The sequence below is a fragment of the Heteronotia binoei genome, chromosome 18 (assembly GCF_032191835.1).
Source record: "Heteronotia binoei isolate CCM8104 ecotype False Entrance Well chromosome 18, APGP_CSIRO_Hbin_v1, whole genome shotgun sequence".
In the NCBI taxonomy this organism is placed as follows: Eukaryota; Metazoa; Chordata; class Lepidosauria; order Squamata; family Gekkonidae; genus Heteronotia; species Heteronotia binoei.
This window is the reverse complement of record NC_083240.1, coordinates 40,165,822-40,193,187: the sequence shown is the minus strand read 5'-3', so window position 1 is coordinate 40,193,187 and position 27,366 is coordinate 40,165,822. Positions and strand designations below refer to the sequence as shown.

Sequence of the window (27,366 nt, the reverse complement as noted above, 5' to 3'; positions counted from 1 at the left end):
CACACCCAACAGTTCAAACTGAGAGCCTGCCTCCTCTAGAGCCAATCACGGCTCGACAAATGAGACCACCAATCAAAGCAAGTTTCTCTGTCCTCTGTACGCCAAATTATGTCACGAAATACGTGATTGGACAAATTCCAAACTAATTAGCATTCCAACGCGAAACAGGAGCCAATCAGATCAAAAAGCCGGAAGGAGCGGGCCCCCTACAAAACAAGCGGAGGAGAAATAAGAACGGCGCCCTCAACGTCCAGCCCGCCTTTAAAAAAATGAAAAAGGGTAACCAATAAAGATCCTCGTGCCTAACCTAGTGACCAATAAACGAATGAAGCTCCAGCTTTGTTCGCAGGCCAAAGTTGCCCCGTTACCGACCAATCAGAGCGCAGTAGGTCTCATCAGCACCGAATAGGGGCTTTCCTCTCATGTTCTGGAGTTACCTTATCGTGTCGTCCAATAGGCTCGCAGATGTCTTTGCAAGGAGCCAACCAGGCGGCGTTCCGAGTGACAGCTGACCAATGGGAAGCGCTGTCTCTTCCCGTTCTCCGTTTTCCACAAAGGCGGGGCCGGTTCGGCGAATGGAAGGTGGGCGTGTCGGTGCCTCAGGAGCTTCAACGATTCAACATGGAGGCGGCGGTTAACACTCTCGAGGCGATGGTGAGTGCCGGGAGTGTTGAAACGGAGCTGGGCCACAATCCTTTTTTGTAGGCTGAGGGGAAAAGCAGCGCGCCGGTGAGGCGGAACCGACCAACAGCACAAAAAAAGGGGACGAGGAGAAGAGGGAAGAACGTGAAGGGACATCCTTTTTTTTTTTTGGTTAAACCATTTTCCACGCTGGGGGGGGAGACGATTGTGTTGGGTGAGTCCACTTTCCTTTGAAAGCGGGGGGAGGCTGAAGAAAGGGGGAGAAGTCGATGGTTGGGGAAGCGGTAGTCTTTCCCACCTCACTCTCAGGGGGCGTGGCTAGTCCCGCGAGGGGGCGTGGTCTGCCGGGCTAGTCCATTTTGTCCAAGATAGAGAAAAGCATGGCCTCTTACACTGGTCTCTTTCCCTTGCTCGCCTTATTTCAGTGCAGGAATCCTGTTAGCCTGGTCTGTTTTCTTAGAAAACGTGTTGGAGAAAACAAAGGCAGGGGAGGGCTTGGAAGTTATTTATTTAGTGGATTTATATTCCGCCCTTTCCCAAGTGGACTCAGGGCGAATTACAGCATAATAAAACCAGTTAAAATACAGCAATAAATTAATAGAATACAAGTAAACAACACAACTCAGTAAAGATAGCAAAGGCGGGGCAGGCTCATGTAATAATAATTCAGACGATACATTCGAAGTTAACTTGGACCAGTTCAATTCCCATTAATGTAAGGAGCTGAATGAAGGGGAATGTTATCAGATCGTTGTGGATTGTTCTTATCCTTTAGGAAGAAATAAATGGGCATGCAGCTTAATGCTTGTAGGTATCTTTGCAGCACGCCTGGTTCTACCCAAGCACCCATTAGACTTTGGAACAACTGAATGGAGGCAACAGGTGTGTGTCTGTTGGAAAAGAGTGTTGTTGTGTTTTTAAAGAAAAGAAAACACTTGTTTCTGTGAGTTGGGTAATCCATGTTGAGTAGGCAGGATCTTGCTTTCTGTGGATCTGCTGCCCTGTGCTGCTTTGGCTCCACCTGTGCTGGAGCATCTACAATTAGAAAACTGCAAAAATGCTGTTAAGCCGCTAGTGCACTTTTCTCCAAGGGCAGAAACCTATTTCTGGAACTTATTACTCCTTTGAAACAGGGTATAGACATCAATATTTACTTTGTTCCTTTATATCCTCTGTTTTTTATCCTCACATAAACATGATAGAAGTTTACAAGATGGGTGACATGATAGAGGTTTACAAGATGGGTGACATGATAGAGGTTTACAAGATGGGTGACATGATAGAGGTTTACAAGATTATGCATGGGATAGAGAAGGTAGAGAAAGAAGTACTTTTCTCCCTTTCTCACAATACAAGAACTTGTGGACATTCAATGAAATTGCTGAGCAGTCGGGTTAGAACGGATAAAAGGAAGTACTTCTTCACTCAAAGGGTGATTAACATGTGGAATTCACTGCCACAGGAGGTGGTGGCAGCTACAAGCATAGACAGCTTCAAGAAGGGAATAGATAAGCATATGGAGCAGAGGTCCATCAGTGGCTATTAGCCACAGCTTATTTTTGGAACTCTCTGTCTGGGGCAGCGATGCTCTTGGTGCATGGGGGGGCACAGTGGAAGGGCTTCTAGCCCCACTGGTAGACGTCTTGATGGCACTTGGGGGTTTTTGGCCACTGTGTGGCACAGAGTGTTGCACTGGATGGGCCATTAGCCTGATCCAACATGGCTTCTCTTATGTTCTAAAAACACCAGAAGGCAGCTTGGGCTGAAAGTATGTGGCCCAGAAGTGGGGGTTTAAACCTGGGTCTCCCATATTCTTATCTGACACTCTGATTCCTACTCCATGCTGCCTCTCAATCTGGAACTTTTAAGTAAAACAGGCTTGCTCTGAGGAAAAAGCCTCCTTCCTCTGGAGGAAGTTTATTTAACCTGTCTTTCTCCCCATTGGGAACCCAAAAGTGACTTGCCTCACTGTCCCCGCCTCCATTTTATTCTCACAACAGCCTTATGAAGTTGTTTAGGCTGAGAGTGTGTGACTGGGTGAAGGTTTTATGGAAGATAAGAATTTCAGTTGGGGTTTCCCAGATTCTAGTCTAATGCTACACCACATTAGTTTAACTTGGTGAAGGGAACATAAGAGAAGCCATGTTGGATCAGGCCAATGGCCCATCCAGTCCAACACTCTGTGTCACACAGTGGCCAAAAAACCCAAGTGCCATCAGGAGGTCCACCAGTGGGGCCAAGACACTAGAAGCCCTCCCCCTGTTGCCCCCCCCACTCCAAGCACCAATAATAAAGAGCATCACTGCCCCAGACAGAGAAGAGAGTTCCAACAATACCCTGTGACTAATAGCCACTGATGGACCTCTGTTTCATATGTTTATCCAGTCCTCTCTTGAAGCTGTCTAGGCTTGCAGCCGCCGCCACCTCCTGTGGCAGTGGTCAGAGGGCTATGTTTTACTGTAGCAAACATCTGTGCTTTGTGAGGCTAGCAGGGCTGTTTGCAACTATAAAACCTGCAGTGTTCTGTTAGTGGGACTAAACCCCCTTCCTCCCCCCCCCCCCAAGAAACACACACACTTACAGTCAAGGTAACACCATCTAAGGTACTTATCTCACATATAGGGGTTAACATGGTGCAGTGTACAACTGAATGCGTCCATATGAACATATGAAGCTGCCTTATACTGAACTGGACCTTCGGTCCAGTCAAAGTCAGTATTGTCTACTCAAACTGGCAGCAGCTGTCTAGGGTCTCAAGCTGAAGTTTTTCATGCCTACTTGCCTGGACCCTTTTTAGTTGGAGATGCTGGGGATTGAACCTGGGACCTTCTGTTTACCAAGCAGATGCTCTACCACTGAGCCACCATCCCTCCTACCATCCATTCCGCTCTTGTCCCAGTAGAGGCATTTTTTTCTAGTCCACATTCCTGCTAAATGGGTAGCAGTAGCAGATCATGTTTAGGCCAGTCCATTCCATCCTGGTATTGAATTAAGCAAAAACTAGGGAGGACTAGTTGGGACCAGTTCAGGGTGAATGGGTTATATGTTGCTGGCCTGCTCTCCTTATAACCTGTATACAAAAGATGCAGTTGGAGAATACCTGGACCTATATATTCTCTTCTGTTTTCACTTCATTTGGCAAGGTTTTTCAGTTTCATTTTCTGCACTGATCAGGATTAGATCAGTGCTTATCTCAGTTAACTGACTTTGTTCAAAAGCTCTAATTGTTCATAATATATATTCATAAGTTTATATACAGTTTGGTGTAGTGGTTAAGCGTGCAGATTCTTATCTGGGCGAACTGCGTTTGATTCCCCACTCCTCCACTTGGACCTCCTGTCATGGTCTTGGGTCAGCCGTAGCTATTGCAGGGGTTGTCCTTAAAAGGGCAGCTGCTGTGAGAGTTCTCTCAGCCCCACCCACCTCACGGGGTGTCTGTTGTGGGGGGAGAAGTTATAGGAGATTTTAAGCCATTCTGAGTCTAAATCTGCAGTCTTCTTCTTTTACACAAGGTCTTACTTTGGCATACTGATTCTTCATATTTTCCTCTCATTTAGGCACCTGCAAAATGTTTGCATTTGAAGAAATTCCTATTTGCTTTTTTCAAACTTCCTAGTTCTGGAAGAAGTAGATAAATTTCTTCTGTATGCAGGTTTGTGCCAAAAGGTAAACAACACTTTATTGATATAATTTGTTTTAAAATTTAGGCCTAAGTAACACATCATATTCCAGTTGTCCTAATAGAGGACAGCAGGTCCTCTAAATCCTATCCCCAGGCAGGGTCCTGATAGCGCTCAGGATCCCCCACTCCCAATGAAGGGATGTGGAATTGCTATTCCATGGAATCGTCTCACATTTTGCTTTCAGCATTCAGTGGACCATTCAGAGACCAAGCAGCCTTGTGTTCTTGGACTTGAATTCCTTTTCAGGAGTTCAGGACTGCTATGTAAGATGCTGCGGTCATTTAGGAATAGGCTGAGGGTCTTAAACAAACATAGTATAACTTTATTCAGATTAGAGAATGAAAAGACCTAACAGACCTGGTTTTTTTCCTAAGTCCTTCATAGCAGTTTGCCTGGCCAATTTACCTCAAGCCATCAGTAAAATCTGGTCTGAAACTGTCCAGATTTTGGTACCATGAAACCATAAGAAAACATGACATGGGCTTCTGAATATTACACGTTGCTTTCAGTTTTGGAGTCTCTTACGTGGTGCCTTTCTTAGGAAAGTGTAAAGCGAATTGCTGTTTTTCATCTCTGCAGATTCTGGGCCAGGTGACATCCTAGACAGCAGATCTTGGCTTGAGATTACTATTGGAGGAGTTGGCCTGGTGGCTCACAGCCCTCAATTCTTCTGCCTTTAAAGTTGGTGTGTCTTGGAGATGGAGCTTTTGTGGATGTGTGTGTTAAATGAAGCGCTGGGATTATCTTTATTCCCCCTCCCCTCAAAAAATATACTGGAAGCCCGAAATGAGATCTTACTGTGTTCATAAACCACATCTTTTGTTGGGTTTCATCTCATTCTTTAAACACTGTGCAAGCCTTCATATGGCATTCTTTCCAACTTTGGAGTTACCTGCTTTTTTTCTGGAGGATGGGGAGGGAGTATTCTTCCGAGGTGGTTTAGTTCTGCTGCCTTCTGGATGGCGAGAAGTGTCTGTCCACTGCCCTTTTTGTGTTGTACTACTAGCGAACCTGCACAAAAAGCAGTGCAATGTTAAAAGGGCATTGGCCAGCAGTGCTGTTCGCCTCACTGCATTGTTCCGGATGGCCTTGCCCAGTCAGCTAAAACACAGCTGGAAAGGACGGATGCCATTTGACTGTCGTGTGTCTGTTAAGAGATGTGTTAATGTCTAGAGCAGGGGCACGGAATACTTTACATATCTGGATGGGATAATACACAATACTTATTTTTCTGGGAAGCCCAAAGTTTGTACTGCTTTGGTAACATAAAATGTGTGAAATACATTACTTAATTAGCACACAAAATCAGATTGTTAATTATAAAACTATAAATTTCAGAATTTAGAAGTACAAATTCTTTTTTACTGGCAAAATTATAACTTATACCCAGTATCAGACAGCAAGAGCTGTCGAATTTGACTCCCTATGCCACCTAAGCAGGTTTATCATAATTTTTGTCACAAGATGAGATATGAAAAACAATTGAAATTAGTAAACAGATTTTGCAGTAAAAATAGTATAGACAGAAATGTCTAGTAGCAACCAAAATTGCTACTAAAACTAAGCTATCAAGTTAAACTTTCTAATATTGAACTCTTTAATAATGGGTTGTCATTAAACACATTATGGCATATTAATTGTTGCCCAGATTGTTGATGTTTAAACAATAAACATACCATTGGAAATGTTAAACATCTGTACGGTATACATAAGATATCGCTTTATCATTCTGTAGATTTGTCTTGCACAAAATGTTCATGCTGCACGTTTACAGTATGAATTTCCTTTTCTTAAGGATAATTTTAGTCGTTCCAAAAGAGAAAATGTTTCATTGGAATTTTGTTTAGTCTTTCCCAACCCTCCCCCGTATTTTCTGTTGGAAAAACTGAAGGCCCCAATTTTTTCCAGAATGTTTCTAGTCTCTTCCCCCTCCCCCTGGCCTTCTCGTCTGTGGAGTGGACACTAATCAACTTGATTTGGACCAATGATTTCTATGCCCAACAGTTCTGATGTGTCTGCACATTCATTCCATCCTGATGCACATACAGCGGCCTCATAAATAATCCCATGAGTTGCCAGCCTTCAGATCTGTTACTCGCTTGGATGCCAGCATGTGCCACAAACTATTACCTTAGCACTTCCAAAATATATAAACAAAAATCCACTCTCCCAATCAGTAAACGCTTCTCAGCTTGCTCACTTGCAGGTCATTTTTCTTGCTACTGATGAGTAGGTGGGTGGCTGTTTACAGGCCTGACAAGCGGGTGCATGATGCACCCAGAAACGTGTGCTTTCATTTTGTGCCTCCACGCTGTGCTAGCTTGGCTGCAGCTTGTGCACAGCAATGCCGAAGAGGAATCTGCAGTCAGGAATGGGCTTCTTCTAGCCGCCTGTTAAAGAAAATGCCCTTGAGCCAGACCACTCAACTCTGGGAGAGGTGGACTTTAGAGCCAGCAAACTAAGGCAGCTTGCAGGTTAATGCAGTTTTAAGACTAGCGCAATATGACAAGGTCCCAAACCTTTTTGAGCCTTTGGGTAGCCTGGGTGCTGGGTGCATCTGCAAAATGGCTGCCATAGGAGGTTGAGCCGCACGCTGGAAACCCAAGTGCAGGGGAGAAGGGGGAAATTTTAAAAGCACCCTGGGAAAGAGGAGTTAAGAGTAAGACCAATATTGTGGTGGTACCGGCTGCTGAAACGATGTTATGTGCGCAGCCAGTCAGAAGCCTAGCTGGGCAAAAGCCCCACCTGGACCCACCCACTTTCTAAAAACACTTGGTGGACTCAAAGACATGTTCCAGCAGGCACTACTGGGATCCATGTAGAGTAGGGTGTGGAGGAGTTTCAAATGGGCTGATGGAAAGGGTCATGGGTATCTGATTTTGATCCCCCCCCCCTCTCGCTATGGTTTAAAGATAAGGAAAATCTTGGGGGGGGGGGGTTCCAATCCTACTAACTGAAGCTTTCTTGCTCATACCGTAGATGACAGTCCCTCTTGTTTTTTTAAGCAGCAGATTCCTGGTGCTGACCTCAGAAGTATCCCTCTGCTGACGAGCGCTCTGACTTCATTGCACTACTGTTCCTTCCAGCTAGCAGTGCAATAGTATTGTCAAAGCACCTGTGAGCAGAGCCTGCAGCGACTACCTTCTGGCTTCCATCTGCTATTTCAGAGTTCATGCAAGTGAATCTATCCATGGAGCAGGCTGGAAGATGCTTCCTTGCCTTGCGCCGGTTATTAGAATGACAAGCTGCAGGAAGGAATCCTAAGTGGGTCTATTCACCATCCTACTCCTGTCTATTCAGTGAGGCTTACTCCCAGGAAAGTGTTTTACGATTGCACTGTTAGTTGATGATAACTGTAATGAATTAAATACCATGTTCTTTAAACAGGTCTGGCAGCTGATGTGGTCACTGCCCTTGTCGTCTCTTTTCTAGTTGAAGTGTCTCTTGAGTAGACACTTGGTAGGTGGGGGTAGTGTTGGACAGATTTGACCCAAGCGCAATCATTATTGATGCTTAAAGTGCTTGATTGAACTGAAATCTTGATGAGCTGGTTGGTAATGAAAGCTTTGCTCTTGGTTCTCGTTTGTCTTCTGTAAATAGGGAAAGAAAAAGAATGTTTAAGGTGGCCTTTCTTTTTTGAATAAGCAGGAACCCTTTGGCTATACATATAATTAGGGAGGGACGGTGGCTCAGCGGTAGAGCATCTGCTTGGTAAGCAGAAGGTCCCAGGTTCAATCCCCAGCATCTCCAATTAAAAAGAGTCCAGGCAAATAGGCATGAAAAACCTCAGCTTGAGACCCTGGAGAGTAGACAAGACTGACTTTGATGGACCGAGGGTCTGATTCAGTAGAAGGCAGCTTCATATGTTCATTCATACATACATACATATATATATATATATATATACACACACACACACTCTAATTGAATTACTTCTTTATGTATCACAAAACGGCACATAGCAGCTCGGGAGAACTTTAAGCTGTATTTCAGTTGTGGTAAAAGGAAGACTCAGCAAATGGATTTTACAGTCGTTTGGTAGCCCCTAGTTACTTTGAGGTCACTGTTGTCCTCCATCAAGCCTGTGAATATTGTAACAGTATCGGGATACTAACATATTTGTTTTTTTCCCCTTTTACTGTTGAAAAGCAGGTATTTCTTGCACACATGGCCCTCCTGGAAGTTCAAAACTGGCTACTTGTTTCTGAGTCAACATCCGCTCTGAGCATAGTCACATAACTCCTTTAAGTACCCAGACAACTGGGGATAAATGATAAGGAATATTGCAGAGGTTCAGGTACCACCTTCAGCCTTTTTGAGGGGGCTGGAGAGGAGCCAGACAAACCCTATTCTAGCCTTAGTGTATCCTTATTGTTGGTTGCAAAGCGTGGCTGTCTTAAATGGCTCCAGGCAGCAGGAGGATACAGCTCCTATATGTTTGCCCTTGCTCCTTTAACAGGTTCTCTTGCTCCCCTTTGCCCACCATTGGCTGGAAGGGAAAATGGAGACAAGCTTGTAACAGCTATTGGGAGAAAAGCGTAGAGGAGAGAAGCACTGGCAGAATGGAACAGGAAGTACAGTGGCTCCATTCTCCTTGTCTATCCTAAATAGAGCCAGTTTAGTGTAGCAGTTAAGTGCACAGACTCTTATCTGGGAGAACCAGGTTGGATTCCCCACTCCTCCACTTGCAGCTGCTGGAATGGCCTTGGGTCAGCCATAGCCCTTGCAGGAGTTGTCCTTGAAAGTGCAGCTTCTGTCAGAGCTCTCTTAGCCCCACCCACCTCACAGGGTGTTGTGGAGGAAGAAGATAAGGAGATTGTAAGCCACTCTGAGATTCAGAGTGGAGGACGGAATATAAATGCAGTATCTTCTGTCTCAGGCTGTATAAAGTCGGTCACAGGTGAAGAATTAGCGACTGTAAGTAGCCCTGAGTTCATGGCACTTGCCTAATGCTGCTCTTTCTAATGCATTCCTAAGCCAGAACAGTGCCAAAGGTGTACATCTTCTCTGATCCCTTCTAGGCCTACTGAATTTTCATCAATCAAAAATATTTGCCCTCTTTAAAAAAAAAAAGAAGGCAGAACTGCTTGTTGAGTTGCAAGCAATAGATTCCTCGGTTCCATGCTGTGTGACAATTTTTATGTCGGTTTTGGTATCTGATGCCAAGTCTGAACATGCGCAGGGTGTAACTGGGAAGCCTTCAGCCACTGGGTGGCACCGTCTTTAATGATGGAACCTAACTGTAGTTTGGGCCACAAAATGCAGTGCTGCTTGGAGAATCCAGTGGCCCCTGGGAATGAAGAAGGTAACTGTGTGTGTTACTTGCCATCATGTTGCTTCTGACTTAAAGCGACTCTATGAATTAATGTCGCTTGGAAGTAAATATACCGTGCCCTAAGTGGTGCGCTGTCTGTGAAGGCATTCTTTGCAGTGCTTTTGCAACTTGGGTGGTAACGCTGTTCCCAGGACTCCTTACAAGATACTTTGAGGAGCCAGTCAAAGTTAATTAAGTAATCATTCTGAAACCTTGCCATCTTCTTTGGTTCCCCAGTGGCTCATTTACCCTGAGTACAGGGTTAACAGTGAGGTTACAGTGAGGTTTGATTATCCATTCGTTAAATTGTGATGAACTGGTTTGAGAGCATTTTTTTAAAAAACAAGTGGGTGAACCTGCAATATAGCGGGGAGGAATAGTGGGAAGCATGAAATGATGGCCGTCTGGCAGTTCATCAACGTTCTCCCATGTGCGTGGACTGCTTGCATAAATAAAAACCATGAATGTGCTTTCCGGTGGCTGATCTTTTTTCCCCAAGGGGAGGGCAGCTGCTGAAGGTGGTTCTTTTTTCATAACCTTCCTCAAAATCCACCCTTTAAAATAACACCTTCAGGGAAGCTTAGCTCAGCTGACGTTGCCTTCGCATAAATGCAATCAGAGCAGCAGCACCGATTCAGTGTGCACCCTGCTGTCTTTGCCTCTCTAGGCCTTCCAGGGGGCTGGCTCTTTGGTTCACAACAATTTTGTTTTTGAGGCAAAGGCATTCTGTTATCAGGGTGTGTCTTGTAAATGAAAAAGCGCTTGCTTTCTCACCACTCTTCAAACCTAGGCATTGTGCAGAGAAATCAGATTTAAGGTGCTGTCTGCAAGACTTGTAATCAACTGAGACAAATGCGGGGGGGAGGTAAGATGGGCATTGGGTTTCGAAGGCTGTGAAACAAGTGGGTCTTCAAGAGAGACGTTGCTGAATGTTGAACACTTCAATTTTGCTTAGAAAACATTAATTTCTACTATCATGGGCAGTCCCCACTCATGATAAATCTGCAGTTCCATCCCTTCTTTGTATACATATCAGTCATATTCTTGGATCAGGGGTTGTTGCCTGATCCCAGTGCTAAGTTGTGTACTGCATGGAGTCTTTGCCCCAAAGGGGTATTTTCCTGTTTCTCACCCCTCTCGTGTTAAAATTCCGTAGACCCAGCAGCATGAAGCGTCCACATTTAGAAGAGCAAGATTCGAGTCCTGTGGCAAAGATTGGCAAGATTTCCAGGCTATTAGCTTTTGAAAGTCAAATCTCCCTTCTTAGAGAGCCAGTTTGGTGTAGTGGTGAAATGTGCGGACTCTTACCTGGGAGAACCGGGTTTGATTCCCCACTCCTCCACTTGCAGCTGCTGGAATGGCCTTGGGTCAGTCATAGCTTTCACAGAACTGTTCTTGAAAGGGCAGCTGCTGTGAGAGGCCTCTCAGCCCCACCCACCTCACAGGGTGTCTGTTGTTGGGGGAGGAAGATAAAGGAGATTGTGAGCCACTCTGAGATTTGGAGTGGAGGGTGGAATATAAATGCAATGTCGACGTCCTCTTAGTATCTAATGAAGAAAGCTGCAACTCTCAAAAAAGCTTGGAGATCTTGTCAGCCTTTACGGTGCCACTGGATTCTAACTTTGTTGTTCTGCTGCAGACCATCATGGCTATGGATCAGTCACATTTTCTCATTGTATGTAACGCTTCCACCAGGACTTTAATTCCAAACACTTTATCGTTCCCCACCGGATTGTGCCCAAGCTCTAAGGCCTCCTCATTGGACGATGTGGCCCTGAGGATGAGACTCTTGTTATACTCGTATACAAACCCAGGTTTTAATAAAACTTTATTTATATATGAAGCATATTGGTTTTAGTATGTATAACTATAATTTCAGTGGATAAAACAATGGAAATTAATAACTGCTGAGGTGTCACACTCCACTTCACTAGGGATGGTGGCTCAGTGGTAGAGCATCTGCTCGGTAAGCAGAAGGTCCCAGGTTCAGTCCCCGGCATCTCCAGCTAGAAAGGGTCCAGGCAAATAGGCGTGAAAAACCTCAGCCTGAGACCCTGGAGAGCTGCTGCCAGTCTGAGTAGACAATACTGACTTTGATGGACCGACGGTCTGATTCAGTATAAGGCAGCTTCATATGTTCATATGTACCACTCCTCACTCTCAATTCATTCTTAAGGTTCTGTCTGCTTCTTTCTCTCACAGTCTTATAAGACTGTGACAGTATTAGGGTTGACTCTCTTCAGCCACTACTATGTACTCTTAGTATTATCAGTCTCTTCTTTAGAAACTTTTAATGCCTTTCACAGCACTAAATGGGCTTCTAACCAGAAGACTGTGGTTTCAGACTGTAGGCTGTTTGACCAGAGCCAGTTTGGTGTAGTGGTTAAGTGTGGGGAGAGAGAAGGGTGGGGTATAAATCTTCAGTTGTCTTCATCTTCTGATGCTCAAAACTGCTGATTTCTCTCTCTCTCTTTTTCTCCCTCTCCACACACACACATGCTTTAGCTCTACCCACACTCAGTTTAGCCCCATCCACACTCAATCACCCCACTCACTCATTCTTCCTCTTTCATCCCCCTTTATCTACCGCAACATACCAACAATTGAAGGGAACACACATGCATTCAAATCACTACAGTATCTATCCATATTTAGAGGTGGTGTAACATTCTTCATACCAGTGCTAATAGGCAAATCAGGACAGACTTTGGCCTCTGTGGTATGTTTGTTGGTCCCTCAGGGCAACTACTTGGCTCCTGTGTGAAGCAGGATGTTGGATTAGACAGACCACTGGTCTGATCCAGCAAGGCGTTTATGAAAAATTGAAATTCACATCCACATATTTTTAAAGGTGCCCACAAACGGTCAAAATGCCAAAATAAGGGCAGTTATACACCAAGGGTGAGTATCAAAAGATACAGCAGTGATTCCCAGACAATGTGCCAAGGTTTGCCATAGTGTTATCGAAGTTAAACGACTAAAATAGAGCCCATATTAAGGCTTGCATGAACCTAAGACACTCCCCCCCCCGCCTCACCTGGTGGGGGCCTCTTTTGTGGGGCTGTGATCCTGTTGCATCTCTGAATGATGCAGTCATACCCGATAACAGTCTATTCCAAGAGAGAGAGCCTGGATCGATTGAATGAGGGCATGGCTACCTGGATGAGTTAGTTTACCATTTGCAAGTCTGCACAAGTCATTTCTCTGAGTTTTTCTCCTACCAGATAGGTTGAATACCTAAAACAGCAACTTCCATGTACACATACAGGGAAAGAAGATCTTTCACAGCCTGGGAGTAAACTTTTATAGGCATAAGAGCATTGTGCCCCCCAGCTTTAATTTGCAAAGGCAGTGTGCATTGGCTATCAGACTTGGGGAAACTTTAAAACAGGTATTCAGAGCATACATTCTTGGTGGCGGGGTATTTCGCAGAACTAGTAAGCCTTCTGACCCATGGACTACTGCATGTCAGTAGGATTTTTTTGCCAACCAAGGACAGGATCTCCTTTCAAATATAGCTTTGATTCTCAGACTGTTGATCTCATTTTTCTGGATTGTTCCAGCAGCCTCTTTTAATGTAACAAGCCGTATTGTTGCTTTCATGCTCATTGTACATTTGTCGCTGTTGTTCAGTCGCACAGTCGGGTCTGACTCTTTTGCGACCTTATGGACAAAGTCACGCCAGGCCCTGCCACCAAGTATGTATGCTCTGAATACCTGCTTTAAAGTTTCCCCAAATCTGATAGCCAATGTACGCTATCTTTGCAAATTAAAGCTGGAGGCACAATGCTCATGCCTATAAAAGTTTACTCCTGGACTTTGAAAGATCTTCATTCCCTGTATCTGTACATTACATGAACTGCTCTTCCTGAGGCTTTATCCATGTTTCTCATTGGGTTATTCTGTTCTCTCTCCTTCCTGATGCTGCAGCGTTGCATGAGGATATGCAGTCGCAGCCCTCTCATTTTAAATGTACAGACGTGGGGTTTGATTGATCATTCTGGGTGTTCTAGTTCCAGGTGGCTGAATCTGATCTGGACAACATTCAGAGCATGCTGGAGTTTGAAACGATGAAAGGGATCCCTGGTGAATTGTCTCAAGAGGTACTGTTCTCAGACTTGAAACTGCAGTTAGCTGTACTAAGAAATTTCATTAGCTTTTAAGCAGCTGCAGCTGGGGTAACTAGCTCATACTCCTTGGGTGATAACAGATGGGCAGTTGGGAGCAATGTTCCCTTTAAGCTGCAGGGTCTTGTGAGCAAAAAATCTACTTCATGAGCGACTGGCATTAAAGTTGTGAGCTCCTGCATGAATTAGTGTGCTCTGGGGCCATCCTTCCTGAGCTAAGACAAAAATGTGTGAGCTGGAGGCTAAAAATCTGTGAGCTGGTTCACACTCACTCAGCTTAGAGGGAACACTGGTTGGGAGGCATCCTGAATTGGGCCGGCTCAAAAAGAGCCATCCTGAAGCTTCCACACGCTCCCCGGTGAGGTGGCCCCATCCTGTCTACAAGGCGACTTGGCACATTCAGATGGGGAGTGGACTCAGAAGCCGGACTGCTCTTTTTCTCCCTTGAAGAGTCAAGTCCTTGTATGCTCACGTGCTCCAGCGCTCTGGTTAGGTTTTACAAAAAAAACAAACAAACTGGAAACGGCTTGGCAGTTTCTCTTGCGCCCTTCAGCTTCCAGACTCGGACAGGGGAACTGGCTGTTGGCTCAGAAATTTGCTACCATTTCAGGAGTGGTAGCTGTTCGATCCAGCCTGTGGAGGCCAGAGGATGGGGTGAGTATGGAGCAGGGACAGGGGGGGGGGGCAGGTGTTTATGTGTGGAAGGATTTTTTGGGTCAGTTTCAGAGCCATCTCTGAGTTGGCCCAAAGTGTCGGTCTGTTATCACCCCTTGTGTCTTAAGTAGCTTGGCAAGAAAGGTCATTATTTTGCTGGCCTAAAGAGGTGTGGATGTTCCACTTAACCATCATTTCTTTTCCTAAATAGTCACGGGAATTGTCGAGCGAGGCTGCTGACTAAAGACCTTGGCTGTTGCACAGAATAGCAACCTCCATGGCTTTGTGAACCAACTTACGGCAGGGAGGGAGCTTAAACACGTTTGAAAAAAAAGAATGCTTTGATTTAGCAAACATGATCTGTACAAGAATCAGTTTTAGCAGGCTGGTTTGTTTGTAAGGGTTGGATTTGCAGATTTGGACACTGGTTGTACTGGTCTTAGACGCAGCAGTTGGCTCCCAGCCTTTTATTTTTTTGTGGGGGATAGACTACCGAGGAATGCATGTGATAGATGTCTATAAAATTATAAATGCAGAGCCGGTTTGGTATAGTGGTTAAGTGTGCGGACTCTTATCTTGGACCGGGTTTGATTCCCCACTCCTCCACTTGCACCTGCTGGAATGGCCTTGAGTCAGCCATAGCTCTGGCAGAGGTTGTCCTTGAAAGGGCAGCTGCTAGGAGAGCCCTCTCAGCCCCACCCACCTCACAGGGTGTCTGTTGTGGGGGGAGAAGATATAGGAGATTATAAGCCGTTCTGAGTCTCTGATTCAGAGAGAAGAGCAGGATATAAATCTGCAGTCTTCTTTCTGACTTCAGCTCTGGGTTCCCTGATGAAACTGATCAGCACTAGGCTCAGAATGGACAAACGAACATGAGATGTGATGATAAGCACATGCGTTAATTGCATATACTAGCAAAACTTTTGATCATCTCTAATTTGAAGAAGAGCAAAAAAAGATTTATTCCTCATTGAAGCAATGCAGATAACATACAAAGAACTTAAAGTATCAGGCCGTACTATAAATATTCCAACACCTGCCAAGTTTATCATTGCACGACATTCAACTGCCTGGGGGAGAAAAGAATTCACTTTGAAACAGATGAAATTTGGCCTGGGGTTAATTAGAATAAGTGAGGCTTTATATGAGGAACCTCATGTTCATGTGAAAGTGATCAATTTTGATCCAATGAGTTCAATTTGATCCAATGAATTCAGTTGTTGGCATGGGGGGACAAAACTGTGCTTTTTGTATTCAACAACACTTTCTGCTGAGCCTTTTGCCAAAGCAGTTGGAAATAAAAGTAAAAAGTTATGCCATAAAACTAGTTTGATAGTTTTATACTCTACAGAACTTGCAGTCTCGTTGATAGCAATTCAGAATTTATTGCAGGGACATAGAGAAGTTCCTGGGTCTCTGGTATTTTTTTTTTAATGAAACTAGAATTTTTTTGACTACCAACCTAATTGAAAGCAAATGTATGAACACAGCTAAATAGAAGTGGGTTACTAATATATGAAAATACTTAGGAGTTACTGTATTTACAAATGTAAATGCTCTAATTAAAAGTAATACGAACAGCTGGAAATATCATTAAAAAAAAAAGGCATAGCAGACTGGAGTAAGGTGAAATTCTCCAGGCTTAATAGAATCTCTGCAGTGTTGGTTCTTACCAATGATGCTATGAGAGCAATCCGAAGCAGGTCTACTCAAACGTAAGTCCCATGTTAATCAGTGGAGTTTATTTTCAGGAAAATGTCCTGAAGATTGCAGCTCATGTCTTTTTCTAACCATTCCATTGATACTACTATCAGAAAATACTGCAAAATGGCAGAAACATTGCCTGATATAGTATTTTATTACAGCCATAGATACCCTCCTGATATAGGAGGAATGGGAGCTCTGGAGTGCCAACTCTAGCAGCACTTCAGCTCAGAAATATTCTTCCATTTATTTCAGGGAGCTTTGGCAAACATTGCATAGACCTAGAAGAATTCTCTGTTAACTGTTATACTTTAGAGCAGGGGTGCCAAACATGCAGTCTGAGGGCTGTAACAGGCCCACAAGCAACTAACTGTTGTCTTCTTTCTACTCCCTCTCTTGCTCTCTTCTGCATCACAGCTTGCTTTGCTCAACCAAGTTACAGAGCAAAACCTCTATTTTCTCCACTGGCTGACCAGCACATGAAGCAACTTATGTACAAAAGCTCACAATGCCCAGCCATTTCAAATCAGACCCTGTTAGCATATACTTGAAGCTGGAATTGTTTGTCCAAATGCATCATTTCAGTACTTACCAACATGAATCCCTTTGCCCTATTGTTGCCCACTCACCCAGTCATCCTTGATTTTCACCATGCTGAATAATTTTGTATCATCTGCAGCCTTGGCCACTACACTGCTCTGGATCTGTGCTCCCTAACTGTGTAAATAAATAGAAAGAAAATTTTAATTGACCTATGGACCCTAATCCACCATTTATCTCCGTCTGCCTCTGTTAAAGTTCAGACTTTCAAGTACCTCTAGTGAGATTACAGTATATCTACAAAGAATACCCAGCCTAATCGAATTAGTATAAGAAACCAAAATAGGTTCTGGCCGTGATGGAACGCAGTTCTATTTCACACTGCTGTGTAAAACTCTGGTAAATGGTGGGTCAACAGGTGGCTGCTCTGTTTAGGGTATTTAAAAACACTGTCAGTTTTTGACATCTTGGATTTTTCTGTAAAGCAAAGAGTTCCTCCAGTCTATCAAAAGATCTCGTTTCTCTGCAAGGCCCTGATCCACAGGTTTAAGTATCTGCAGATGGGACCATGTTGCGAACTAGAGAGATCAAGGGTTTGGAGCATCCTTCCTGTGAGGAAAGGCCAAAGAGTTTATGGCAGGGGTGTTGAACTCATTTGTTATGAGGGCCGAATCTGACATAAATGATCTTATCAGACTGTGTCATGGGCCAGGCCATGTGTGCACCTATTTAAGATTAGGTAGCAGAGATATAAACTTTTTAAAGGACACAGACAAACAGGACTAAAGTTTTTTTTTTTTAAAAAAAACCCCTTAAAACATGCTTAAAACGTTAGCACTTGTTTGTCTTAAAGGTGCTTTCTTTGTATACCTCCCATGGGATCCAGGGAACTGGGTAAAGGAAGCTCTGATTCTTCCCTCCCTCCCCAGGGGACCAGGAGGGGGAGAAGCCTCAACCACTGGAGAAAATAGAGGTTTTGATCTGTAGCTCCTGTGCGATTGAGCAAGCCTTGCAAAGCAAGCTGTTATGCAGAAGGAAGCAAGAGAGTGAGAGAAGGAAGCGGGCAAAAGCCAGTTGTTCGGAGACCTGATAGAAGCCCTCGGGGGCCTGATTTGGCCCATAGGCCGCATGTTTGACACCCCCCTGGCTTATGGCTTTTCCACCTAGGAAGAAAGGAAGATGGCCAAGGTAAGGCATATCAAAAGACATATGGTATAAACTCAGTGGGGAACATTTCTCAACACTAGAACTTTTTTGGGGGGGAGGGACATAATTCAGTTAGCAATTCAGTTAGCAATAATGGGGATGGGTGCACATTCTTTTGGGGCTCATAGAATTAGACCCCACAACCAATCTGCTTTCTGATAACCCTTATGGCCTCCAAACCTGGGAATCTGCCCCCAACTGGGGACTGGCAAGCCTGTGACCCATTTTGAATGGTTTCAACAGATACTTTGGCTACTGCTGAGAAGTACTTGAATGGAACACGGTTGAAATTAGTGTGTGTAGTTTTAGCCTTTCACCCTGACCTGGATGGCCCAAGTTAGTAGCCCTTTGTTTTCAGATGTTGGAAGCAGGGTGGTCCTGATTAGTATTTGGATGGGAGACCACCAAAAAAGTCCAGGGTTGCTGCACAGAGGCAGGCAGCGGCAAACCACCTCTCTTTATCTTGCATCTCAAAACCCCCTGCGGGGTCGCTGTAAGTCAGCTGCAACTCGGCAGCACTTTTCACCACCAATTTTAGCCTCTCAAAACGTTTTTCTTGCCTCCTGCCCTAGGAAAACCCTCTGGCTCTCATACAGCAGCTATCAGTAATGAAGTCACGTTACAAAATGTTGTGCGAGCGGCTGGACAGGATCTCTGCAGAGCAGCAAGAGTCGGTGCGTTCTATCAACGCGACCCTCAATAAAACGCTGAGGCTGGTTGAGAAGATACAGCAGCATGCCGGGATTGAGGTGATGCTTTTTGATGTATTTCATTTCTTGTATCTGTTTATCCTGAGCAGCCTACGGGGATCCCAAAGCCATCGAAATACAAAGGTTCCTTGTGGGAGGGGATTCTCAGCGGGAGTTGGATCCTGCCATGGTGGCCTCTCAGTGACTGCTGGAGGCATAAGAGCGTGAGAGTCAGTTTGGCGTAGTGGTGAAGTGTGCGGACTCTTATCTGGGAGAACCGGGTTTGATTCCCCACTCCTCCACTCGCACCTGCTGGAACGACATTGGGTCAGCCAGAGCTCTCTTATCTGGGAGAACCGGGTTTGATTCCCCACTCCTCCACTCGCACCTGCTGGAACGACATTGGGTCAGCCAGAGCTCTCTTATCTGGGAGAACCGGGTTTGATTCCCCACTCCTCCACTTGCACCTGCTGGAATGGCCTTGGGTCAGCCATAGCTCTCGCAGGAGTTGTCCTTGAAAGGGCAGCTGCTGCAAGAGCCCTCTCAGCCCCACCCACCTCACAGGGCGTCTGTTGTGGGGGGAGAAGATATAGGAGATTGTGAGCCGCTCTGAGTCTCTGATTCAGAGAGAAGGGCGGGGTATAAATCTGCTGTCTCCTCCTCCTCCTCTGTGGGATCTGGGCATGATGGAGGAACACTTGTCTCTTTCCTAGCCTGCTTCAGGTGGCCTGATCCATTTATTTGTCGAATTTCCGTAGCGATTCTCCAGAAAAATTCTACTCAAAGCAGTTAACAGGCAATTTAAAAAAAAAAAAAATCACAGCACAACAGAATTAAGAGCAAACAATAAAATCATACCAACTCTAAGAATCTTGAAATGGGAGATGTAAGAGCTGCATTTCCCCCCCCCCCCCGAAACTGTTTGTTAAATGTCTTCTAATGGCAGCATGGAAGATAGGGGGCCCTGAGTTTCGTAGGCCCCCCCACACACACACACACTGATAACAGTTGGACTTCTGTCACAGCAACAATGATGAAATTTGGCAGCCCTGATAATATAACATACCTGGGATTTCTCATGCTCCTCCCATGAAATTGTTAGGGAGTCCTCTGTAGAAGCACCAAGGAAGGCCGGTTTCTGAAAAGTCTGCCTGCTTCTTGTTGCCATTCTGAAACTTCAGGGGAACACTAAGCATTTTCCGAGGTTCAGTCCATGTTGGGCAATGCCGAGTTAGACCACTACTAAACAAACCCTCTTGTGCACTCCAGAAACAGCCTAGAATCTTTTGCAAAGTATGAGCGTTCCAGGGTGTTTGCTCTGGGATTCCCAAGCTGATAGATTTCTCTGGAAAGAGCTTCCTAAAAACGACTGTCTCAGTTGAATAATTTGGATGCGAATCACGTTTTGTGCTTGTGGAATTGCAGGAGACTTGCTTATAACCTGAATTCTTTTCTCCCTAGACCTTGCCTCTGTCTGAAGAACAGCAGCTTGCAATTCAGCAGATAAGGTGCCATGCCCTTCAGAAGACAGATGCTCCAGCAAAACAGGTAACTGGGACTTGGTTTTTGTGTGGCTTCTTTCTCAAGGCGCTCCATATAGGATCTTGACCATGTTCTGAAAAAACCAACTGCCAAGGTCTTCATCTGGTAAAAAGACAGCTGCCAGTTTCTCTGTATGTTTGGGGGCGAGCCCTGTAATGTTTTGAAGAGATCATGCGCATGTGTTAAGGGCTGGCGGCTGGCCACAGCTACCAGTATAGGATGCTTATGGTGTGCACTCAGTTTGCCAGTACTTCTTGGTGCACCTTATTATGTCTTTGCTCATGCACAGACACTGTACTGAGCACTGTGTAGATTCCATGCAGTGAAAAGTCAGATTCTGCAGCCTATGTAAATTAAGCAAATTGGCAACACTGTGTTTCTAGTGCAAACCTTCCTAGTGTATATCTTATTCAATCCTCAGCCACCTTTACGTTCTGCAGGGCTTTTTTAAAAAGTAAAAGCCCAGCAGGAACTCGTTTGCATATTAGGCCAACACCCCCTGATGCCAAGCCAGACAAAACTGCATTCTTTTGCGTTCCTGCTCAGAAAAAGCCCTGTATATCTTTACACTGCATATCTGTATAAAGCCACCTTTATGCTGTAAATCTAATTTGATCCTCAGCCACCTTTACCTTCTGCACCAGGTCTCAGGTACTGCTTGTGATCTAAACCAGGAATATTTCCCCTCTGCCTGCCTCTATTATTCACTATTCCAGGGCAGTCATAATGTCTAGAAATCTCCTTTGTCACCTTTTGAGCAAACATGTGCTTGATCAGTGTGAAAGTAGTCAAAGCACACTGTCAGTCTCTCCACAACCATATACGTCAGGGTCCCCCAATGTGGTGCCTATGGACACCACTATTGGTGCTCACCAAGTGTTAGGTAGCAGGTGGGGCTAGATAGGCCTTCTGCCCAGCTAGGATTCTGATGGCTGGATATTAAAAGAACCTTGTGTCAGTGGCATCTGCCACTATAGCATTTTTGTTTTCTTGCTGTTCTTTCCCACTGTATTTTAAAATTTACCTCTTTTCTTTCCTGTACTTGGGCTTCCAGTTTGGTGTAGTGGTTAAGTGTGCAGACTCTTATCTGGGAGATCCAGGTTTGATTCCCCACTCCTCCACTTACAGCTGCTGGAATGGCCTTGGGTCAGCCATAGCTCTCATAGGAGTTGTCCTTGAAAGAGCAGCTGCTGTCAGAGCCCTCTCAGCCCCACCCACCCCACAGGGTGTCTGTTGTGGGGGGGGGGAGATATAGGCGATTGTAAGCCGCTCTGAGCCTCTGATTCAGAGAGAAGGACGGGGTATAAATGTGTAGTCTTCTTCTCTTTATGTGTGGTTCTACATCCCACAATAGTCATTTTGTGGTTGTGACCACCACCCTGTGCCAGAATTCCAGAGGTACCCACAGGCTTATAAATGTTGGAGCCCCTGACTTATGAGGTGTAATGGTAGAAGCAGCAGGCTGGAGGCTCTCTCCATGGCCTTCTGACTCTATACAAGTTATTTGGTATCTGCAGCAGCCGCCTGTAAAATGTCTTCCCTGTTCAGATCATACATTATCAGCAGAGGCGTCACAAGGGTGGGTTGCACCCTGGGGTGTAACTGATTCAAGTCACCCCCCCCATTGGGCATCACCCCTTTTGGAGGGCTCCTCCCCTTGTCAGTCCAAGCCACCGATCTGCCTCTTTTCCCATGCCCCGGTCTCTCCGCGGCTTCTGCCCCGCCCACTCCCCCTTCCCCTCTTTCAGTAGTTTTCCTTCTGTCTCCTCGAGCCCCGCGCCTTCTGAGCGTCCCGCAGTAGAGGACGGACGAGAAGGCTGGGCGAGAATCAGCCCTGTGATGCTTCTGGAGGTATTTCTCCCTGGCTTTTCCCTCACGTGGTGGGATCCAGAGCGGCTTACAGCAGCCACTTTCTCCTTCTCCCTGAGACTGAGAACGAGAGAGCGGCTTTAGCTCTCCACCGCATCAAGTTGTAGGGAGTCTCAAACGTTGAGCTTCCCCAAGGGAGGGCTGGGTGGGACTCCACCTGGGGCAGTTTCCAGCTTCGCTCCTGAGCCTGCTGCAACCCAGGTGGGAACGGACTTCTGCTTAAGCCTGCCTAGGACTAAGCATGCCCAGGGGAGGTCCTTCCCCCTCCGATCTCGGACTTGGACCGCCTTGATGATTCACTACTAACAGGGGTGGCGTTCAGCGGAGAACTCTAGGAACCACCGCCAGAGTTTTCTGCGCACCAAGTTCTCTTAGCCCTCCTTCTCTCGCTGCAACTGACAATTTCAGAGAACGCCCCTGATCGACCGAAATCCCACTCGGGGGAGAGCAGCTCTCCGGCTTCCCTGCTGTGGAATAGTTGCAAAGGGTTCCTCACTGGAGCGTCCCCCCACCCCCGCACCTTCCAAGTCCGTCCAAGCCAAAGGGGTTAGGATTTGCGCTGTTGTCAACGGGCCAGCCCGTTGGGGGGGGGGCATGGGTCAGTGCCTGGGGCCAATAAGAATGCTCTGGGGGAGGGCCGATGGCCCCCTTGGCCCCGCCCTAGTGACGCCGCTGATTATCAGGTACACTCTCTTCTTCTGCCCCAGCCTTTTCTGATATCTGACAGTGTGGGAAGCTGTTACCAGTGCACAATATCTTGCTTTGCCCCTTCCAGAGTACTTAGCCATATCCTGCATCACCAGCTCTCTTGCATCACCCCACTTCAAACTCTGATCACTAAGGTGGGCTATGAGAGGTAAGACTTTCTTCTGGACAAAGAGACAATAGAAGCAGAACCAGCCTTCACTCGGTTTCACTGCTGGAAAGAAAGATGGCAGACTTTGCCTCATATTCAGCTTCCAGGACATCAACAGCTTTATCTCCCCCACAAGGTTGAAGATGTTAACTTTACTGTCTATATTTCCTGGCTCACTTCTTTTTTCTTTTTGATTTTTATTAAACTTTATATAGTACAGTTAGATATTTAACGTATAATAATCAGATATATAAATTTTTTTACTGCAACTAAATCAACTTATTAGAACAACCTAACAAGCCACTCTAATTAAACATTTCTAATTACAATTTCATTTCACTTCAATAAAATAAATTAACAAATATTAGTAGCCTTTACTTAGATGTGCAGAATTAGAAACATTTAAACATATCTATAGTTATTAGGAAATATATTATAGTTTGCCATATATTCTAATACCGGATACCAGGTTTCAGTAAATTAAGAACAGTGAGTACTAGAGTTTGTTTGTAATAGGATGTTTGATATTTTTGCTATAATAAAACATTTCTATATCTTGTCATACCACAGTGAAAGTGAGGGTGCCCTTTTGTCTTTCCATTTAGCAGTGATGACCAATTTAGCTGCACCTGTGAGAGTTAGAATATGGGGCAAGTGATACTCTGTATTCTTGGTGCTTGAGAGGGGCAACAGTGTGAGGACTTCTTGTGTTCTGGCCTCACTGATGCACCTCCAGATGGCACCTGGGTTTTTTTGGCCACTGTGTAACACAGTGTTGGACTGGATGGACCATTGGTCTGATCCAACATGGCTTCTCTTATGTTCTTATGATCAGCTGCTTTCTTGTTTGTGCAGATGTGAGATCCTTCAAAAAATTTAAAAGCAATGCTTCAGGAGTAAAAGTCAATTTGCATCTTATTGTTTCATGTATGTGCAATACTGCATCTTGCCAAAATTTATAAATGCATTTCCACCAGCAATAGATACTTTCCTAGATGTCCACAATTCTTCCAGGACATTGGATTATTTTCTCAATTTATGTGATGCTGTCTTAAAGGTGTTAGGTACCATCTGGCGATTAAATTGAAAGATTGTAACCCAGTATTGATAATACTTGATATAAAATGGGTGAATTTCTTATTTTATCCCAATCACGCACAGTAAAATCAACATTACAGTCTTTTTGCCCATAGACTTTGCTATCACTTTGCTGCTTCTGGAATGGCCTTGGGTCAGCCATAGCTCACGTAAGAGTTGTTCTTGAAAGGGCAGCTTTTATGAGAGCTCTCTCAGCCCCACACACCTCACAGGGTGTCTGTTGTGGGGGAGGAAGATAAAGGAGATTGTGAGCTGCTCTGAGATTCAGAGTATAGGGCGGGATATAAATCCAATATCATCATCATCATCTATCTCTGATAAGATTTATCTTATCTGGATCACTTCTGTTCAACTCAGGCACCTGTTTTTATATCTTAGCTTGGCCACAAGGTAGTAAATTTCAGCATTCTGCTGGTGGAGTTGTACCTTGCCAATACAAAGACTGCCCTTTGCCTTGTCACCATCCCCGGTCTTTGAGCGTGTGGCAACTGATGCAGCATATGTCGTCAAAGGGGTGACTTCCTTTCCTTTCAGAGATGTGTAACTCTTTAAGAGATTACTCTTGTCATTCCCTTCATCACTTGCACATTATCCTGTAGCAGTCTAGCAGTTGACAGAGAGCGGGGCGAAGACTTGTTCACATCCCACCCGAACTGTATCAGGGCACTCCATTACGACAACAGCTGTTGTCCCTTTGTTCATCAGCCCTTGTATTTGGGTTTTCAGGGACCGAGCTTCTCCTTCTGCGGCACTCCAGAAGGTTGAGCTGCCTGGTGGCTTCTTCTGCCAACACAAAGTGCCACAATTACAGCAGCGGAACAGGCACAGGGCAATGCCCTCCAGCTCTGTAGGAATCACCAACTCTCTTGCATCACCCCACTTCAAACTCTGTGATCGCTAAGGTGGTAAACAGAATAATTCATCAGCCTTGGTTTGCCAAATTCCTCTGTGGAGCCAGGTGACACGATCCTCCCAAGGTCTACCACCTTCTATCACAACATCAGGGCAGGGGTCTCCGCACCCAAATGTGGGCTCCCTGAGTCTTTTATGCAGAAGATTAATTCAGGACATCCTGTCTCAAGGGACCTCAAAGCAGGACAGCTTTTTCTCTCATCGCTCCTATAACAAAAAGCAGAAACACTTTTGTATGCATGCCTCTGCTCAGCAGTAGGATTCTTTTCTTAGCTCTGGGACTTCTATCCTAGAGCATCTGCTTTGTTACACTCTTTAGATTTGCTGTTCTTTTTCTCGATGGCACCACTTAGGCAGTTATAGACCCTATACACCTTCAGCCTATAGTGAAAAGGCTTCTTGAGGGCCCAGTTATGCTTCGCGCACTAATAAAGATCTCAGCCAAGGACAAATGTAGACTGTAAACTGCTTTCTGGGGCTGTCTAAGAATGCTCAAGCTGACCGTGTTCTCAGCATCTAGTAAAGGCATCTGTCTTGAATAATTCTGCAAAGCAGCTGCCTGGATTCTTATAACGTCCTGGATGCTGGACCCTGAACAGATGCCTTCTGTGGCAGAGCAGTGTAACATGCTGTGCTGCACCTATCCTTGCCTCCAGCTTGGTGGAGAGCCAGTTTGGTGTAGTGGTTAAGTGTACAGACTCTTATCTGGGAGAGCCAGGTTTGATTCCCCACTTCTCCACTTGCACCTGCTGGGATGGTCTTGGGTTAGCTATAGCTCTGGCAGAGGTTGTCCTTGAAAGGGCAGCTGCTGTGAGAGCCCTCTCAGCCCCACCCACCTCACAGGGTGTCTGTTGTGGGGGGAGAAGATATGGGAGATTGTAAGCTGCTCTGAGTCTCTGATTCAGAGAGAAGGGCGGGGTATAAATCTGCAATTCTTCTTCAGCTAATCAACTTGCTTAATCTCTTTTTCTCTCATTGATAAGAAAAACAAGTTGCTTGCCTGATGCCGGTGTTCTGAGTGGTGATCTTTGCAGTGTCCCAACCTGCCCTTTCCCACAACTGATGCTTAAAATTTGGCAGAACGTTCTTTCTTTAAAAAGAACCGAGCAGGTAGCTGTGGTGACTCCTGCCTCCTGGAGGATGTGCATTGGCCGTGTGGGCTCAAAAGGGAGACGATTTGGGCCTAAATGCCTAGATCTAGAAAGATCCAAATTGAATATGCAAAGAACACCAGCTACAGGTAAGCAATCTGCTTCTCTTCCGTCGATAGTGAAAAGGGACAGAGGAAAGCAACCCCCTGTCTATGCCTGGAATCATATTCAGGGTCAGGATAACACTGGAAGATGGCATTCTGTGGTAGTGGTTGCAAAAGTATGCTTGAAATTATTTTGTTAGATAGATAGATAGATAGATAGATAGATAGATAGATAGATAGATAGATAGATAGATAGATAGACAGACAGACAGACAGACAGACAGACAGACAGACAGACACCATGGGTGGCCAACAGTAGCTCTCCAGATGTTTTTTGCCTACAACTCTCATCATCCCCAGCCATTGGCCATGCTGGCTGGGGCTGATGGGAGTTGTAGGCAAAAAACATCTGGAGAGCTGCCATTGGCCACCCCTGATATACACGTTTCATGCTGCTGCTTTGTGTGCATCGAGTTCATAAGTCATATCTAAAGGAATATGATGAAAAAGTATAGCTTGGGATCACTGAAATGCAAGTGGAGTTGAGTCTGCAAAATAAAACTTTCCTGTTAACCTTCCTTCAGCTCCTCCACCAGCTGTTCCTGAAGATTAGGGATCCTACAGAACAGCGTGGAATGTGAAATGGGGGAGTGGTGAAGACATAGCTTATGGTTAGGAAAGGTTGAGAACCTCCTCCCCCTACTTGTGTAAAAGGCTTTGTGGATCCTAGCCCCTATCTAAAGTGTTTGGACCTGCGCTGGCTATTTCATATGTGAACACTGATTGTTTTTTAAAGGGTCGTCTTTTAGAATAGATATTTTTGCAAATATTAAAGAAGTCCAGTAGAAATATGACAAATCAAATTCTAAGCTTCTGAGGCTTTAGAGCAACTTCTTTAAAGTGCAGTGGGTGTTTTAAAGACAGGAAGAAGTATTTTGAGTTCCTAATATGTTTCAACTTATTTTCCCCTCCTCAGAACTGTCCAAAGGAACACCAGATCCATTGATTCCAGAAGAACTTGCCGAAGTTTAAGCGGCTAGACAAGTTTGCAGATGTTTTAACTTTGGTATCCAGCTCTTTATTACATAGTTCCTAAATTGTGTGCAGGCAACCAAGACGGCTGTGGTGTAAGTTAATATATGCCCGCAATCGTGATATTGTGTAACATTATGAAAATTGATTTTAACTGTCAAAATGGTGATATTTTTGTTGTATGGAAATTTTCAAATAGTGACCTTACGCTGCATCATGATAAGGTGAACTACAAAGTGCATGTGTAAATACTACTTGCAAAATAAATATTCCATGCTTTTAAATGGATGAAGTAATACAAAA

At 45.0% G+C, this 27,366-nt stretch overlaps 1 protein-coding gene across 1 annotated transcript; it reads left to right on the top strand.

The window, feature by feature from the left end:
• Window positions 1-238: 238 nt before the first annotated feature.
• Window positions 239-27,366, top strand: SKA2 (spindle and kinetochore associated complex subunit 2). Its single transcript, XM_060258825.1, has 5 exons — window positions 239-654; window positions 13,653-13,742; window positions 18,443-18,619; window positions 20,021-20,107; window positions 27,008-27,366. The coding sequence occupies exons 1-5, from the start codon at window positions 466-468 to the stop codon at window positions 27,035-27,037; spliced, it is 573 nt and encodes a 190-aa protein (XP_060114808.1). The 5' UTR covers window positions 239-465; the 3' UTR covers window positions 27,038-27,366.

What these genes read in the sequence shown, in the direction of transcription:
- SKA2 (XM_060258825.1), top strand. Translation starts at nt 466, where the DNA reads ATGTCTTTGCAAGGAGCCAACCAGGCGGCGTTCCGAGTGACAGCTGAC. An exon ending in CTGGTGAATTGTCTCAAGAG is followed by an intron (nt 13,743 to 18,442) that starts GTACTGTTCTCA and finishes CTCCTGCCCTAG; the next exon opens with GAAAACCCTCTGGCTCTCAT. An exon ending in CAGATGCTCCAGCAAAACAG is followed by an intron (nt 20,108 to 27,007) that starts GTAACTGGGACT and finishes TCCCCTCCTCAG; the next exon opens with AACTGTCCAAAGGAACACCA.